At 49.4% G+C, this 17,547-nt stretch overlaps 1 protein-coding gene across 4 annotated transcripts in view; it reads right to left on the bottom strand.

Moving 5' to 3' along the window:
- The window catches only part of chm (CHM Rab escort protein), a 35,145-nt gene extending 24,447 nt beyond the window's left edge, over positions 1-10,698 (bottom strand). For all 4 annotated transcript variants that reach the window (XM_038708779.1, XM_038708778.1, XM_038708776.1 and 1 more), the window contains exons 1-8: positions 10,576-10,698; positions 3,116-3,182; positions 2,953-3,025; positions 2,756-2,880; positions 2,061-2,176; positions 1,904-1,950; positions 1,613-1,759; positions 1,354-1,470 (exon numbers count right to left, since the gene is read on the bottom strand). In XM_038708779.1, the coding sequence (XP_038564707.1) occupies positions 1,354-1,470; positions 1,613-1,759; positions 1,904-1,950; positions 2,061-2,176; positions 2,756-2,880; positions 2,953-3,025; positions 3,116-3,182; positions 10,576-10,627 (744 nt within the window). In that variant the 5' untranslated portion in view covers positions 10,628-10,698. The remainder of the gene's footprint in view (positions 1-1,353; positions 1,471-1,612; positions 1,760-1,903; positions 1,951-2,060; positions 2,177-2,755; positions 2,881-2,952; positions 3,026-3,115; positions 3,183-10,575) is intronic.
- Positions 10,699-17,547: the final 6,849 nt, after the last annotated feature.

Below are 17,547 nucleotides of genomic sequence, written 5' to 3' on the forward strand. Positions count from 1 at the left end.
GGTAAACAGAGAGACAGACAGGTGAGGGAGAGACAGGTAAACAGACAGGTGAGGGAGAGAGAGACAGGTCAACAGAGAGAAAGACAGGTGAGGGAGAGACAGGTAAACAGACAGGTGAGGGAGAGAGAGACAGGTCAACAGAGAGAAAGACAGGTGAGGAGGGAGAGAGACAGGTAAACAGACAGGTGAGGGAGAGACAGGTAAACAGACAGGTGAGGGAGAGAGAGACAGGTCAACAGAGAGACAGACAGGTGAGGGAGAGACAGGTAAACAGACAGGTGAGGGAGAGAGAGACAGGTCAACAGAGAGAAAGACAGGTGAGGGAGAGAGACAGGTAAACAGACAGGTGAGGGAGAGAGAGACAGGTCAACAGAGAGACAGACAGGTGAGGGAGAGAGACAGGTAAACAGAGAGAAAGACAGGTGAGGGAGAGAGACAGGTAAACAGACAGGTGAGGGAGAGACAGGTAAACAGACAGGTGAGGGAGAGACAGGTAAACAGACAGGTGAGGGAGAGAGAGACAGGTCAACAGAGAGACAGACAGGTGAGGGAGAGACAGGTAAACAGACAGGTAAACAGAGAGACAGACAGGTGAGGGAGAGACAGGTAAACAGACAGGTCAACAGAGAGACAGACAGGTGAGGGAGAGAGAGACAGGTCAACAGAGAGACAGACAGGTCAACAGAGAGACAGACAGGTGAGGGAGAGACAGGTAAACAGACAAGTGAGGAGGGAGAGACAGACAGGTAAACAGAGAGACAGACAGGTAAACAGACAGGTGAGGAGGGAGAGACAGGTCAACAGACAGGTGAGGAGGGAGAGACAGGTCAACAGAGAGACAGGTCAAAAGAGAGACAGACAGGTGAGGGAGAGAGAGACGGGTCAACAGAGAGACAGGTCAACAGAGAGACAGAGAGACGGGTCAACAGAGAGACAGGTCAACAGAGAGACAGACAGGTGAGGAGGGAGAGACAGGTAAACAGACAGGTGAGGAGGGAGAGACAGGTCAACAGAGAGACAGGTCAACAGAGAGACAGACAGGTAAACAGACAGGTCAACAGAGAGACAGACAGGTGAGGGAGAGACAGGTAAACAGACAGGTCAACAGAGAGACAGGTCAACAGAGAGACAGACAGGTGAGGGAGAGACAGGTAAACAGACAGGTCAACATAGAGACAGGTCAACAGAGAGACAGACAGGTAAACAGACAGGTCAACAGAGAGACAGACAGGTGAGGGAGAGACAGGTAAACAGACAGGTCAACAGAGAGACAGACAGGTGAGGGACAGACAGGTAAACAGACAGGTCAACAGAGAGACAGACAGGTGTAAACAGAGGCGGGGTCGTACACACCTGTTCCACCTTCCCGTGACGGTAGGTGAGGATCCTGGTGACGTTCTTGAACTCTGCGTAGCGACTGACGTTTGACTTAATGAGCAGATCGACCAATGAGCCGCGAGAATACATGAGCTGGAAGAAGAAGAAACTCCCAGCTGTTCATCTGATGATGTCGTTTATCGACATCACTTATACCATGTGACGTCATTATGTTACGTAGCAGCACATTATTATGATGACATCACTTATAAACACTAATATAACATGGCGTTACCTTGGAGACCAGGTCGATGTTGAAGCGGCGTCCTTCCTTCACCAGCTGAGCGTAGCTGATCTTCTTCCTGGTTGGCTCCGATTGGCTAAGAGCGGCAGAGGGAGTTGGTTGACCTGCCTCTGGCTCCTCCCCCTCTGTCTGGGAGACCTGTGTGATTGGACGAAAGATCTGTCTGTTATCCGTCACTACCGCAGATTACCCATAATTCAGAGCTGTGATCAGCTGCTGCACATCGTGGGCTAATAAATATTTTGGATGATAACTGATCCTTTATTGATCCTTCCTGCTCACCTGTTGCTCTTCCTCTGGCTCCGCCTCCTTCTCGTCTTCCACTGAATCTGGAATAAAGAAACAGGAAACCATCAGACTAATGTGGCGTTTATTAAATCTGACGGTTTTAGTGAACAATCAAGACCTGATGAGGATCAAGACCTGATCAGATTCTAACCTGCACTTTCTGTCTCCGGAGTTTCTTTGGTGGCGTCTTCTTCAGCTCCTCCTGCTGCTTCTTCTTCTGTCGTGTTTGGAGGATCAGCACTCGGAGCTTCCTCCTCGTCTTCCTCACTGAGAACATTAATAAGTGGAAGAACACCTGAGCTGCAGGTGTGCTGCAGGTGTGCTGCAGGTGAGCTGCAGGTGTGCTGCAGGTGTGCTGCAGGTGAGCTGCAGGTGAGCTGCAGGTGTGCTGCAGGTGTGCTGCAGGTGAGCTGCAGGTGAGCTGCAGGTGTGCTGCAGGTGAGCTGCAGGTGTGCTGCAGGTGTGCTGCAGGTGAGCTGCAGGTGAGCTGCAGGTGTGCTGCAGGTGAGCTGCAGGTGAGCTGCAGGTGTGCTGCAGGTGTGCTGCAGGTGTGCTGCAGGTGTGCTGCAGGTGGCCACACCTGGCTGGTTACACCTGTCTCTACTGAAGCTATTCACTTCCTACAGCTCCTTCAAAATAAAAGCTTCCCATCTGGTCGCCAGTGGAAAGCTTTTATTGTGAAGCTGCTGATCAGAGACTTCTGGTGTCACCTGAGTTTACCTGCTGGGGGGGGGGGCAGACCAGCCCGGGTCGGTCCGGATCCTGAACCAAACAGGACCACAGCAGCTGGGCTAAAGCAGACCGTCCTGGGCTGACTCTGACACTGACTCTGAGGTAGAGGTTTACCTGGTGTAGCAGAACACCTGCAGGTTACTGACGGAGGCAGGGTCTGAGTGTGACAGGTAGATCAGCTCCTCCCCTTCCTCCAACAGGCTCGACCAATCCTGATCCTCCTCTGGCTGAGACTCCTCCTACCAGACACACACAGGTTACTCCACCTGATCAACATGTTCTCCCATCATGCTCGGCGGCGCTGTACTCACCTGGTGCTGCTGGATCCAGGTGAGCAGGCCGCTGAAGGTGAAGCTGGCCCAGCTGGCGGCGTAGTAACTCCTCCTGAAACACAGGAGCCTCACCTGTCAGGTGTTTCACCATCACCATGACGACCTGCAGGTCACATGACTGAACAGGTGTTTCAACACTCACCTGTCCACATGAAGGACTCTCTGACCCACTCTGGAGAAGGCTGCTGCCACCACGGACTCTGCAAGACCTGAACCCAGAGCACTAATCAGTAACCAATAGACGAGGGGAGGATGTACAGGCTCAGTACACAGTAATGTACAGGCTCAGTACACAGTAATGTACAGGCTCAGTACGCAGTAATGTACAGGCTCAGTACACAGTACACAGTAATGTACAGGCTCAGTACACAGTACACAGTAATGTACAGGCTCAGTACACAGTACACAGTAATGTACAGGCTCAGTACACAGTACACAGTAATGTACAGGCTCAGTACACAGTACACAGTAATGTACAGGCTCAGTACACAGTACACAGTAATGTACAGGCTCAGTACGCAGTACGCAGTAATGTACAGGCTCAGTACGCAGTACGCAGTAATGTACAGGCTCAGTACACAGTACACAGTAATGTACAGGCTCAGTACGCAGTACACAGTAATGTACAGGCTCAGTACGCAGTACACAGTAATGTACAGGCTCAGTACACAGTACGCAGTAATGTACAGGCTCAGTACACAGTACACAGTAATGTACAGGCTCAGTACACAGTACACAGTAATGTACAGGCTCAGTACACAGTACACAGTAATGTACAGGCTCAGTACACAGTACACAGTAATGTACAGGCTCAGTACACAGTACACAGTAATGTACAGGCTCAGTACACAGTACGCAGTAATGTACAGGCTCAGTACACAGTACACAGTAATGTACAGGCTCAGTACACAGTAATGTACAGGCTCAGTACACAGTAATGTACAGGCTCAGTACGCAGTAATGTACAGGCTCAGTACACAGTACACAGTACACAGTAATGTACAGGCTCAGTACACAGTACACAGTACACAGTAATGTACAGGCTCAGTACACAGTACACAGTACGCAGTAATGTACAGGCTCAGTACACAGTACGCAGTAATGTACAGGCTCAGTACACAGTACGCAGTAATGTACAGGCTCAGTACACAGTACACAGTAATGTACAGGCTCAGTACACAGTACACAGTAATGTACAGGCTCAGTACACAGTACACAGTAATGTACAGGCTCAGTACACAGTACACAGTAATGTACAGGCTCAGTACGCAGTAATGTACAGGCTCAGTACACAGTACACAGTAATGTACAGGCTCAGTACACAGTACACAGTAATGTACAGGCTCAGTACACAGTACACAGTAATGTACAGGCTCAGTACACAGTACACAGTAATGTACAGGCTCAGTACACAGTAATGTACAGGCTCAGTACACAGTACACAGTAATGTACAGGCTCAGTACACAGTAATGTACAGGCTCAGTACACAGTACACAGTAATGTACAGGCTCAGTACACAGTAATGTACAGGCTCAGTACGCAGTAATGTACAGGCTCAGTACACAGTACACAGTAATGTACGGGCTCAGTACACAGTACACAGTAATGTACAGGCTCAGTACGCAGTACACAGTAATGTACAGGCTCAGTACACAGTACACAGTAATGTACAGGCTCAGTACACAGTACACAGTAATGTACAGGCTCAGTACGCAGTACACAGTAATGTACAGGCTCAGTACGCAGTACGCAGTAATGTACAGGCTCAGTACGCAGTACGCAGTAATGTACAGGCTCAGTACACAGTACACAGTAATGTACAGGCTCAGTACACAGTACACAGTAATGTACAGGCTCAGTACGCAGTACACAGTAATGTACAGGCTCAGTACACAGTACACAGTAATGTACAGGCTCAGTACACAGTACACAGTAATGTACAGGCTCAGTACACAGTACACAGTAATGTACAGGCTCAGTACACAGTACACAGTAATGTACAGGCTCAGTACACAGTACACAGTAATGTACAGGCTCAGTACACAGTACACAGTAATGTACAGGCTCAGTACACAGTACACAGTAATGTACAGGCTCAGTACACAGTACACAGTAATGTACAGGCTCAGTACACAGTACGCAGTAATGTACAGGCTCAGTACACAGTACACAGTAATGTACAGGCTCAGTACACAGTACACAGTAATGTACAGGCTCAGTACACAGTAATGTACAGGCTCAGTACACAGTACACAGTAATGTACAGGCTCAGTACACAGTACACAGTAATGTACAGGCTCAGTACACAGTACACAGTAATGTACAGGCTCAGTACACAGTACGCAGTAATGTACAGGCTCAGTACACAGTACGCAGTAATGTACAGGCTCAGTACACAGTACACAGTAATGTACAGGCTCAGTACACAGTAATGTACAGGCTCAGTACGCAGTAATGTACAGGCTCAGTACACAGTACACAGTAATGTACAGGCTCAGTACACAGTACACAGTAATGTACAGGCTCAGTACGCAGTAATGTACAGGCTCAGTACACAGTACACAGTAATGTACAGGCTCAGTACGCAGTACACAGTAATGTACAGGCTCAGTACGCAGTACACAGTAATGTACAGGCTCAGTACGCAGTACGCAGTAATGTACAGGCTCAGTACGCAGTACACAGTAATGTACAGGCTCAGTACACAGTACACAGTAATGTACAGGCTCAGTACGCAGTACGCAGTAATGTACAGGCTCAGTACGCAGTACGCAGTAATGTACAGGCTCAGTACACAGTACACAGTAATGTACAGGCTCAGTACACAGTACACAGTAATGTACAGGCTCAGTACGCAGTACACAGTAATGTACAGGCTCAGTACGCAGTACGCAGTAATGTACAGGCTCAGTACACAGTACGCAGTAATGTACAGGCTCAGTACACAGTACACAGTAATGTACAGGCTCAGTACACAGTACACAGTAATGTACAGGCTCAGTACACAGTACACAGTAATGTACAGGCTCAGTACACAGTAATGTACAGGCTCAGTACGCAGTAATGTACAGGCTCAGTACGCAGTACGCAGTAATGTACAGGCTCAGTACACAGTACACAGTAATGTACAGGCTCAGTACACAGTACACAGTACACAGTAATGTACAGGCTCAGTACACAGTACGCAGTAATGTACAGGCTCAGTACACAGTACACAGTAATGTACAGGCTCAGTACACAGTACACAGTAATGTACAGGCTCAGTACACAGGCTCAGTACACAGTACACAGTAATGTACAGGCTCAGTACACAGTACGCAGTAATGTACAGGCTCAGTACACAGTACGCAGTAATGTACAGGCTCAGTACACAGTACGCAGTAATGTACAGGCTCAGTACGCAGTACACAGTAATGTACAGGCTCAGTACGCAGTAATGTACAGGCTCAGTACACAGTACGCAGTAATGTACAGGCTAAGTACGCAGTACGCAGTAATGTACAGGCTCAGTACGCAGTACACAGTAATATACAGGCTCAGTACGCAGTACACAGTAATGTACAGGCTAAGTACGCAGTACACAGTAATGTACAGGCTCAGTACGCAGTACACAGTAATGTACAGGCTCAGTACGCAGTACGCAGTAATGTACAGGCTCAGTACGCAGTAATGTACAGGCTCAGTACGCAGTACGCAGTAATGTACAGGCTCAGTACACAGTACGCAGTAATGTACAGGCTCAGTACGCAGTAATGTACAGGCTCAGTACGCAGTAATGTACAGGCTCAGTACGCAGTAATGTACAGGCTCAGTACACAGTACACAGTAATGTACAGGCTCAGTACACAGTACGCAGTAATGTACAGGCTCAGTACACAGTAATGTACAGGCTCAGTACACAGTACGCAGTAATGTACAGGCTCAGTACGCAGTACACAGTAATGTACAGGCTCAGTACGCAGTAATGTACAGGCTCAGTACGCAGTAATGTACAGGCTCAGTACACAGTACACAGTAATGTACAGGCTCAGTACGCAGTAATGTACAGGCTCAGTACGCAGTAATGTACAGGCTCAGTACACAGTACGCAGTAATGTACAGGCTCAGTACGCAGTACACAGTAATGTACAGGCTCAGTACGCAGTAATGTACAGGCTCAGTACACAGTACGCAGTAATGTACAGGCTCAGTACGCAGTACGCAGTAATGTACAGGCTCAGTACGCAGTACACAGTAATATACAGGCTCAGTACGCAGTACACAGTAATATACAGGCTCAGTACGCAGTACACAGTAATGTACAGGCTAAGTACGCAGTACGCAGTAATGTACAGGCTCAGTACACAGTAATGTACAGGCTCAGTACGCAGTAATGTACAGGCTCAGTACACAGTACACAGTAATGTACAGGCTCAGTACACAGTAATGTACAGGCTCAGTACATAGTAATGTACAGGCTCAGTATGCAGTACACAGTAATGTACAGGCTAAGTACGCAGTACACAGTAATGTACAGGCTCAGTACGCAGTACACAGTAATGTACAGGCTCAGTACGCAGTACACAGTAATGTACAGGCTCAGTACGCAGTACACAGTAATATACAGGCTAAGTACGCAGTACACAGTAATATACAGGCTAAGTACGCAGTACACAGTAATGTACAGGCTCAGTACGCAGTACACAGTAATGTACAGGCTCAGTACACAGTACGCAGTAATGTACAGGCTCAGTACACAGTAATGTACAGGCTCAGTACACAGTACGCAGTAATGTACAGGCTCAGTACACAGTACGCAGTAATGTACAGGCTCAGTACGCAGTAATGTACAGGCTCAGTACGCAGTAATGTACAGGCTCAGTACGCAGTACGCAGTAATGTACAGGCTCAGTACGCAGTAATGTACAGGCTCAGTACGCAGTAATGTACAGGCTCAGTACGCAGTAATGTACAGGCTCAGTACACAGTACACAGTAATGTACAGGCTCAGTACACAGTACGCAGTAATGTACAGGCTCAGTACACAGTAATGTACAGGCTCAGTACACAGTACGCAGTAATGTACAGGCTCAGTACGCAGTACGCAGTAATGTACAGGCTCAGTACACAGTACGCAGTAATGTACAGGCTCAGTACACAGTAATGTACAGGCTCAGTACACAGTACGCAGTAATGTACAGGCTCAGTACGCAGTACGCAGTAATGTACAGGCTCAGTACGCAGTAATGTACAGGCTCAGTACGCAGTAATGTACAGGCTCAGTACGCAGTAATGTACAGGCTCAGTACGCAGTACGCAGTAATGTACAGGCTCAGTACGCAGTAATGTACAGGCTCAGTACGCAGTACGCAGTAATGTACAGGCTCAGTACGCAGTACACAGTAATGTACAGGCTAAGTACGCAGTACACAGTACACAGTAATGTACAGGCTCAGTACACAGTACACAGTAATGTACAGGCTCAGTACGCAGTACGCAGTAATGTACAGGCTCAGTACACAGTACACAGTAATGTACAGGCTCAGTACGCAGTACACAGTAATGTACAGGCTCAGTACGCAGTACACAGTAATGTACAGGCTCAGTACGCAGTACGCAGTAATGTACAGGCTCAGTACACAGTAATGTACAGGCTCAGTACACAGTAATGTACAGGCTCAGTACACAGTACGCAGTAATGTACAGGCTCAGTACACAGTAATGTACAGGCTCAGTACGCAGTAATGTACAGGCTCAGTACGCAGTAATGTACAGGCTCAGTACACAGTAATGTACAGGCTCAGTACACAGTACACAGTAATGTACAGGCTCAGTACACAGTACACAGTAATGTACAGGCTCAGTACGCAGTAATGTACAGGCTCAGTACGCAGTACACAGTAATGTACAGGCTCAGTACGCAGTAATGTACAGGCTCAGTACGCAGTACGCAGTAATGTACAGGCTCAGTACACAGTAATGTACAGGCTCAGTACACAGTAATGTACAGGCTCAGTACACAGTACGCAGTAATGTACAGGCTCAGTACACAGTAATGTACAGGCTCAGTACGCAGTAATGTACAGGCTCAGTACACAGTACACAGTAATGTACAGGCTCAGTACACAGTAATGTACAGGCTCAGTACACAGTACACAGTAATGTACAGGCTCAGTACACAGTACACAGTAATGTACAGGCTCAGTACACAGTAATGTACAGGCTCAGTACGCAGTACACAGTAATGTACAGGCTCAGTACACAGTACACAGTAATGTACAGGCTCAGTACACAGTACACAGTAATGTACAGGCTCAGTACACAGTAATGTACAGGCTCAGTACACAGTAATGTACAGGCTCAGTACGCAGTACACAGTAATGTACAGGCTCAGTACGCAGTACATAGTAATGTACAGGCTAAGTACGCAGTACATAGTAATGTACAGGCTAAGTACGCAGTACACAGTAATGTACAGGCTCAGTACACAGTAATGTACAGGCTCAGTACATAGTAATGTACAGGCTCAGTACGCAGTACGCAGTAATGTACAGGCTCAGTATGCAGTACAAAGTAATGTACAGGCTCAGTACGCAGTACGCAGTAATGTACAGGCTCAGTATGCAGTACACAGTAATGTACAGGCTCAGTACATAGTAATGTACAGGCTCAGTATGCAGTACAAAGTAATGTACAGGCTCAGTACACAGTAATGTACAGGCTCAGTACACAGTAATGTACAGGCTCAGTACGCAGTACACAGTAATGTACAGGCTCAGTACACAGTACACAGTAATGTACAGGCTCAGTACACAGTAATGTACAGGCTCAGTACGCAGTACACAGTAATGTACAGGCTCAGTACACAGTAATGTACAGGCTCAGTACACAGTAATGTACAGGCTCAGTACACAGTAATGTACAGGCTCAGTACGCAGTACGCAGTAATGTACAGGCTCAGTACACAGTACGCAGTAATGTACAGGCTCAGTACGCAGTACACAGTAATATACAGGCTCAGTACGCAGTACACAGTACGCAGTACACAGTAATGTACAGGCTAAGTACGCAGTACGCAGTAATGTACAGGCTCAGTACACAGTAATGTACAGGCTCAGTACGCAGTAATGTACTGAGGCTCAGTACGCAGTAAGAAGTACATAACTGTGTACTGAAGGTTGTTTGTCTGTAAAAAACACTACACATAAAGTTTGTTCACTCTGCTGTCCACCAATCAGGAGCTGAGTCACCTGATGACACACGGGACCAGCTAGCAGCACAGCTCGCCCTGTTAGCCTGTTAGCATCGGGCTCCGACATTATATAGAAACTAGCGCAGCTAGCGTTAGCCCGGTTAGCTCCGCTGCTAACAGTAACAGCAGTTTGTTTACAGGAGCTAACGCAGCAGCCCGGCCGTTAGCTGCTAGCCGCTGTCATTCAAAATGAATTGACCGTTAGCCGCTTGCTAACGCCCATGCTAACCCCAGCCTGTGTTCCCGGATCGGACCGGATCAATCGGTATTCCGGGATGTTAGGGACCGGATACCGATCCGGGCGGACAGAGACCCCTTCAGACACCTGACCCGGATCACAGCCTCTAACAAAAAGCAGGTGTTTCTGTACCTGTGCCCAGAATGACGATGTCAAATTCAGACGGCAGATCCTCGGCAGCCATGTTGTTAACAGGGAAACACAGAGTCACGTGACAGGGACCGTCTCTCCTCGTCTCTCTCGGTCACTGATCCCTGATCCCTGATCCCTGATCCCTGATCCATCACTATAACTTAAACAAGTAAAACACCAGAGAAGAAGTAAATAAACATGTTGTCACCACGTGACTGAAGGGTCAGTAAAATGGGTTGTTGATTGATTCTGAAATCGGACCGGATCACCTGATCCAGTCCTGGCTGTGATCTGGATCAGACCTTTTCAGTAGGACTGGAAAACACCTGGATTATCCTGGTCCCAGCAGAAGGCCGGATCCAGGAACATGTAGCAGCCTACATACGCATCAGGGACGTGCACAGGAATTTTGAAGGGCAGTTGCTCTGACCTGAAAAAAGGCACTAAACACAGTATCCAAAATGTATTAACAATATAAATGTCACCAAAATACATATGAGAAAAAGAGTTCCTTATATTATTGTTTATTGTTTTTTTTAATCATTATTATTATTATTTTTTTTTCCTTTTTTTTTTATTTGAAAATAAATAATCTAGATTGAATTGACAGATGGGGAAAACTCGCTTCTAATAAAATATTAAATTAAAAAACGCTTAGATTTCGGAAAAAAATACAATCCTTTTTTAACCTTTTGGCTTCCCGTACATTCAGTTGCGCTTCTAGCTCGTATTCACTTCTGTTGGTACGTATCACGTATGGTAACTGGGCAAAACTACGCATGATTTGTTGTAGTGATTGCATAAAGGAAGGAAACAGGAATTCCGGTAGGGAACAGAATCAACTGACGTGCAGGCAGCGCTGCAGCAGTGCAGCCACTTAAACAGAGTTTGCCCTTCCCCTGCTGACTTTCACTTTCGGTGCCCGAATGGAAGTGAATGAGGCTTTGCGATCGCGATTATTTTTTTATTTTATTTTTTTCTCTCGGAAGGGCGAGTCGGAAGGGCAACTTGAGTCAGGAAAGGCAAACGGGCAGTTGCCCGGGCAACCAGAGCAACCCCCTGTGCACGTCCCTGACGCAGTTATTTATGTTTGCACTTGATTTGTTTAAACTTTGCTGTGATGAAGCAGATAAAGTCGACATTACGTAAAATAATCAAACAGAAATAATGCATTTAATCACTTATCAAATGCACCTTCATTACAAAGAAAGGATGATGAGAACCAGTCAGAAGCAGTTTGGTCCAGCACCTCAGTCTGCTTGTCTTGTTTTATTGTACATTTTCTGTCTGACCCCCCGCTGGCCGATCCACCTGGTGGTCTTCGTATCGTTAACGTTGTGTCATGTGCTCTGGAGCGCTGGAAATCCTGAAAGTCTGGATCTGGATCCAATGTTGCTTTGAAAAACCGGTACAAAAGTAAGATGGGTTACGTGATCTGGGATAGCAAAACATGGGATTTCCAAATCCGGATCATTCTGATCCAGATTAAACTTTTTGAACAAGTGGGCCCTGGTCTCTCAGTAAACAGAATCTGATTTGTTGTCTCTGATTTAAATTCTAAATAAAACTTCAGTCTCAGCCTCGTTTTGCCTTTAGGGGTTCGTGAAACTGGGCTCTCTACAGTCACATGGTCTCCTGGATCACATTCAGTCCAGCTGTCCCCTGAATGATCCAGCAGCAGCAGAGTTCAGACTCAGGACTCAGTTCGAGGCTCTCACTGACCGCTTGGTGAGTGTTAAAACCACTTCAGACCCGTCGCCCTGACCTCTGCGGTTATGAAGTCCTTTTAACACCTTGTTGTTGTCCCACCTTAAATCCATCACAGACCCACTCCTGGACCCCCTGCAGTTCACCTACAGAGCCAGCAGGTCTGTCGATGATGCAGTAAACATGGAGCTTCACTACATCCTCCAGCACCTGGACTCCCCAGGAACCTACGCCAGGATCCTGTTTGTGGATTTCAGCTCTGCTTTCAACACCATCATCCCGAAACTGAGCGTGCCTGACTCCACCTGCAGGTGGATCACTGACTTCCTGATGGACAGGAAGCAGCACGTGAAGCTGGGAAAACATGTCTCTGACTCCAGGACCATCAGCACTGGTTCACCTCAGGGCTGCGTTCTTTCCCCCCTTCTCTTCTCCCTGTATACCAACAGCTGCACCTCCAGTCACCAGTCCGTCAAGCTCCTGAAGTTTGCAGATGACACCACCCTCATTGGGCTCATCTCAGGTGGGGATGAGTCCTCCTACAGGTGGGAGATCGACCATCTGATGACCTGGTGCAGCCAGAACAGTCTGGAGCTCAACGCTCTGAAGACCGTGGAGATGGTCGTGGACTTCAGGAAGAGCCCAGCCCCACCCTCCCCCATCATCCCGTGTGACTCTCCAGTCACCACTGTGGACTCCTTCTGCTTCCTGGGCACCATCATCTCCCAGGACCTCAAGTGGGAGCTGAACATCACCTCCCTCACCAAGAAGGCCCAGCAGAGGATGAACTTCCTGCGACAGCTGAAGAAGTTCAGCCTGCCAAAGACAATGATGGTGCACTTCTACACCTCCATCATTGACTCCATCCTCACCTCCTCCATCACCATCTGGTACGCTGCTGCCACTGCCAGGGACAAGGGCAGGCTGCAGCGCATCATTCGCTCTGCAGAGAAGGTGATTGGCTGCAATCTTCCTTCTCTTCTGGACCTGTACGCCTCCAGGACCTGAACCCCTCCAGGACCTGAACCCCTACAGGACCTGTACGCCTCCAGGACCTGAACCCCTACAGGACCTGAACCCCTCCAGGACCTGAACCCCTACAGGACCTGTACGCCTCCAGGACCTGAACCCCTCCAGGACCTGAACCCCTACAGGACCTGTACGCCTCCAGGACCTGAACCCCTACAGGACCTGAACCCCTACAGGACCTGTACGCCTCCAGGACCTGAACCCCTCCAGGACCTGAACCCCTCCAGGACCTGTACGCCTCCAGGACCTGAACCCCTCCAGGACCTGTACGCCTCCAGGACCTGAACCCCTACAGGACCTGAACCCCTCCAGGACCTGTACGCCTCCAGGACTCTGAGGACGAGCAGGAAAGATTGCAGCTGACTCCTCCCACCCCGGACACAAACTGTTTCAGACTCTCCCCTCTGGCAGGAGGCTGCGGTCCATCAGGACCAAAACCTCTCGCCACAAAAACAGCTTCTTCCTGTCTGCAGCCTCATCAGCAAGAACCAGGTCTCCCACTGACTCTCCCCCCTTTCAAATTATACAAATGTCTCTGCACATGTTAATATTATTTCATTTCATATCAGCACAAACCTGCACACTGCACATATTTGTTGTTAATCTTTGTTGTTCTATATTTTTAAATTGTCAATTTATATATTTATGTTCACAATACTCTCTCTGCTGTAACACGTCTGCACAACACAAACCACAGTAATGCACATGGAAATATCTGCCACGTTGTTCTTTCTCTGCAAGTTATTTTTCTCTGTTCTTTATTATTCTTATATAACTTGCATCTGTTATTCCGTATTATATATATATATATATTTCTACATTTATTTATGTCAGCTGTATGTTTGTCTGCGTGTAGCACCTCATCACTAAAGCAGATTCCTCTACTAGGCAATAAAGCTCCTTCTGATCAATGATGACTTGATGCTGACTATTACCCATAAAGCAGCGCGTCTGCGGCCGCCGGAGCTTTCAAAAACTGGTCAAGATGCCGGGCAAACGAGCCCAATTTGTACACAAATATACGTTTTTAAAGGTTTTTAGTAGTTTTCTCGCTTCGATTTTTGAAAATCTAGCGAGAATTAAACACTGAACTATCATATCAGCCAGTTTGGCTTTTCAATAGCTAGTTAGCTGATGCTAAGGCTAGCGTCTCTTCTGACAGCCAGAAGAGACGCACAACGGCGTGCTGATGTCACACGTTGCTGTAAGTGCTGCCCTAGAAGCCTGTTTGAAACTCATGTAAACGGCGCTGCCTTCATTTGAACGTGACGCCTTCAGAGGCAGCTGTCCGTTACGGTATCGAGGCCGCGACCTTCCGTTTCGAACACAGTGAACAAAGTGTGACAGCAGACTCTCTGGCTGCTACAACAAACGATCAGAAGAAGAAGAAGATATCTCAGCTACGCCTGTGAGGCAGCAGCACGAAGTCGTGTCAGTAGTACTGTAGTATTTTTGTAGTATTTTTGTAGTATTTTTGCCAGTGTTTACACACGAGGCCCCGAACTGCAGCTCCTCCAGCGTTTTACTGTCCACATGTGGTTTGATGGAGGGATCCAATAAAAGTGGTCAGATTCTGATCTGAGACACGCTGGAGGTTTGGCAACTTCTTCTTCTTCTGTGGTGCTTTCTGCCGCTGCCAAGACACACACACACACTCACACACACACACACACACACACACACACTCTGTTTTTGATTTGCAGCCAGAAACAGCTGTTTCCTCCTTTATTCATCTTAAAAAGACCAGATGGTTAAAAATCTTCTTAAAAACTCTCCTCTCCTCACGTCCTCTCCTCATGTCCTCTCCTCTCCTCGCGTCCTCTCCTCTCCTCGCTCCTCTCCTCACGCCTCTCCTCGCGTCCTCTCCTCACGTCCTCTCCTCGCGTCCTCTCCTCTCCTCACATCCTCTCCTCGCGTCCTCTCCTCTCCTCACGTCCTCTCCTCTCCTCACGTCCTCTCCTCTCCTCACATCCTCTCCTCTCCTCACATCCTCTCCTCGCGTCCTCTCCTCTCCTCGCATCCTCTCCTCCTCACATCCTCTCCCTCGCATCCTCTCCTCCTCCTCACATCCTCTCCTCTCCTCACGCCCTCCTCCCATCCTCTCCTCTCCTCACATCCTCTCCTCTCCTCGCGTCCTCCTCCTCTCCTCACATCCTCTCCTCTCCTCGCATCCTCTCCTCTCCTCACATCCTCCCTCTCCTCACATCCTCTCCTCTCCTCACGTCCTCTCCTCACATCCTCTCCTCTCCCACATCCTCTCCTCCCTCACTCCTCTCCTCTCCTCACGTCCTCTCCTCGCATCCCTCTCTCTCCTCACATCCTCTCCTCCTCCTCCTCCTCTCCTCACATCCTCTCCTCTCTCTCACATCCTCTCCTCTCCTCACATTCTCTCCTCTCCTCACCCCTCTCCTCGCATCCTCTCCTCTCCTCACATCCTCTCCTCTCCTCGCTCCTCTCTCACATCCTCTCCTCTCCTCACATCCTCTCCTCTCCTCGCGTCCTCTCCTCTCCTCGCATCCTCTCCTCTCCTCGCGTCCTCTCCTCTCCTCGCATCCTCTCCTCTCCTCACATCCTCTCCTCTCCTCACGTCCTCTCCTCACATCCTCTCCTCTCCTCACATCCTCTCCTCTCCCGCGTCCTCTCCTCTCCTCACTCCTCTCCTCTCCTCGCGTCCTCTCCTCTCCTCACATCCTCTCCTCTCCTCACGTCTCTCCTCTCCTCACGTCCTCTCCTCACATCCTCCTCCTCTCCTCGCGTCCTCTCCTCTCCTCACATCCTCTCCTCCCTCACACCTCTCCTCGCGTCCTCTCCTCTCCTCACATCCTCTCCTCTCCTCACATCCCTCTCCTCTCCTCACATCCTCTCCTCGCGTCCTCTCCTCGCGTCCTCTCCTCTCCTCGCGTCCTCTTCTCTCCTCACATCCTCTCCTCCCTCACATCCTCTCCTCTCCTCGCGTCCTCTCCTCACGTCCTCTCCTCTCCTCACATCCTCTCCTCTCCTCGCGTCCTCTCTCCTCGCTCCTCTCCTCACATCCTCTCCTCTCCTCACGTCCTCCCTCACATCCTCTCTTCTCCTCGCGGCCTCTCCTCGCGTCCCTCCTCTCATCACATCCTCTCCTCTCCTCACATCCTCTCCTCTCCTCACGTCCTCTCCTCTCTCACATCCTCTCCTCTCCTCACGTCCTCTCCTCCATCCTCTCCTCTCCTCGCGTCCTCTCCTCGCATCCTCTCCTCTCCTCACATCCTCTCCTCCTCGCGTCCTCTCCTCACATCCTCTCCTCTCCTCGCGTCCTCTCCTCGCATTCTCTCCTCGCGTCCTCCCTCTCCTCACATCCTCTCCTCTCCTCACATCCTCTCCTTGCATCCTCTCCTCTCCTCACGTCCTCCTCCTCTCCTCGCGTCCTCTCCTCGCGTCCTCTCCTCTCCTCGCATCCTCTCCTCTCCTCACATCCTCTCCTCACGTCCTCTCCTCTCCTCACGTCCTCTCCTCTCCTCGCGTCCTCTCCTCGCGTCCTCTCCTCTCCTCACATCCTCTCCTCGCTCCTCTCCTCTCCCACATCCCTCCTCGCATCATCCTCTCTCTCCTCACGTCCTCTCCTCACATCCTCTCCTCGCGTCCTCTCCTCGCGTCCTCTCCCTCGCGTCCTCTCCTCTCCCGCGTCCTCTTCTCTCCTCACATCCTCTCCTCCCTCACCTCCTCTCCTCTCCTCGCGTCCTCTCCTCACGTCCTCATCCTCTCCTCAAATCCTCTCCTCTCCTCGCGTCCTCTCCTCGCGTCCTCTCCTCGCGTCCTCTCCTCACTCCTCTCCTCTCCTCACGTCCTCTCCTCACATCCTCTCTTCTCTCCTCGCTCCTCTCCTCGCGTCCTCTCCTCTCCTCACATCCTCTCCTCTCCTCATCCTCTCCTCTCCTCACGTCCTCTCCTCTCCTCACATCCTCTCCTCTCCTCACGTCCTCTCCTCACATCCTCTCCTCTCCTCGCGTCCTCTCCTCGCATCCTCTCCTCTCCTCACATCCTCTCCTCCTCGCGTCCTCTCCTCACATCCTCTCCTCTCCTCGCGTCCTCTCCTCGCATCCTCTCCTCTCCTCACATCCTCTCCTCTCCTCACATCCTCTCCTCTCCTCACGTCCTCTCCTCTCCTCACTCCTCTCCTCTCCTCACGTCCTCTCCTCACATCCTCTCCTCCTCCTCGCGTCCTCTCCTCGCATCCTCTCCTCTCCTCACATCCCTCCTCTC

The sequence above is a fragment of the Micropterus salmoides genome, unplaced genomic scaffold (genome assembly GCF_014851395.1).
Source record: "Micropterus salmoides isolate LMB-PRFRI ecotype aquatic unplaced genomic scaffold, ASM1485139v1 Ms_hic_scaffold_9, whole genome shotgun sequence".
NCBI classification, from domain to species: Eukaryota; Metazoa; Chordata; class Actinopteri; order Centrarchiformes; family Centrarchidae; genus Micropterus; species Micropterus salmoides.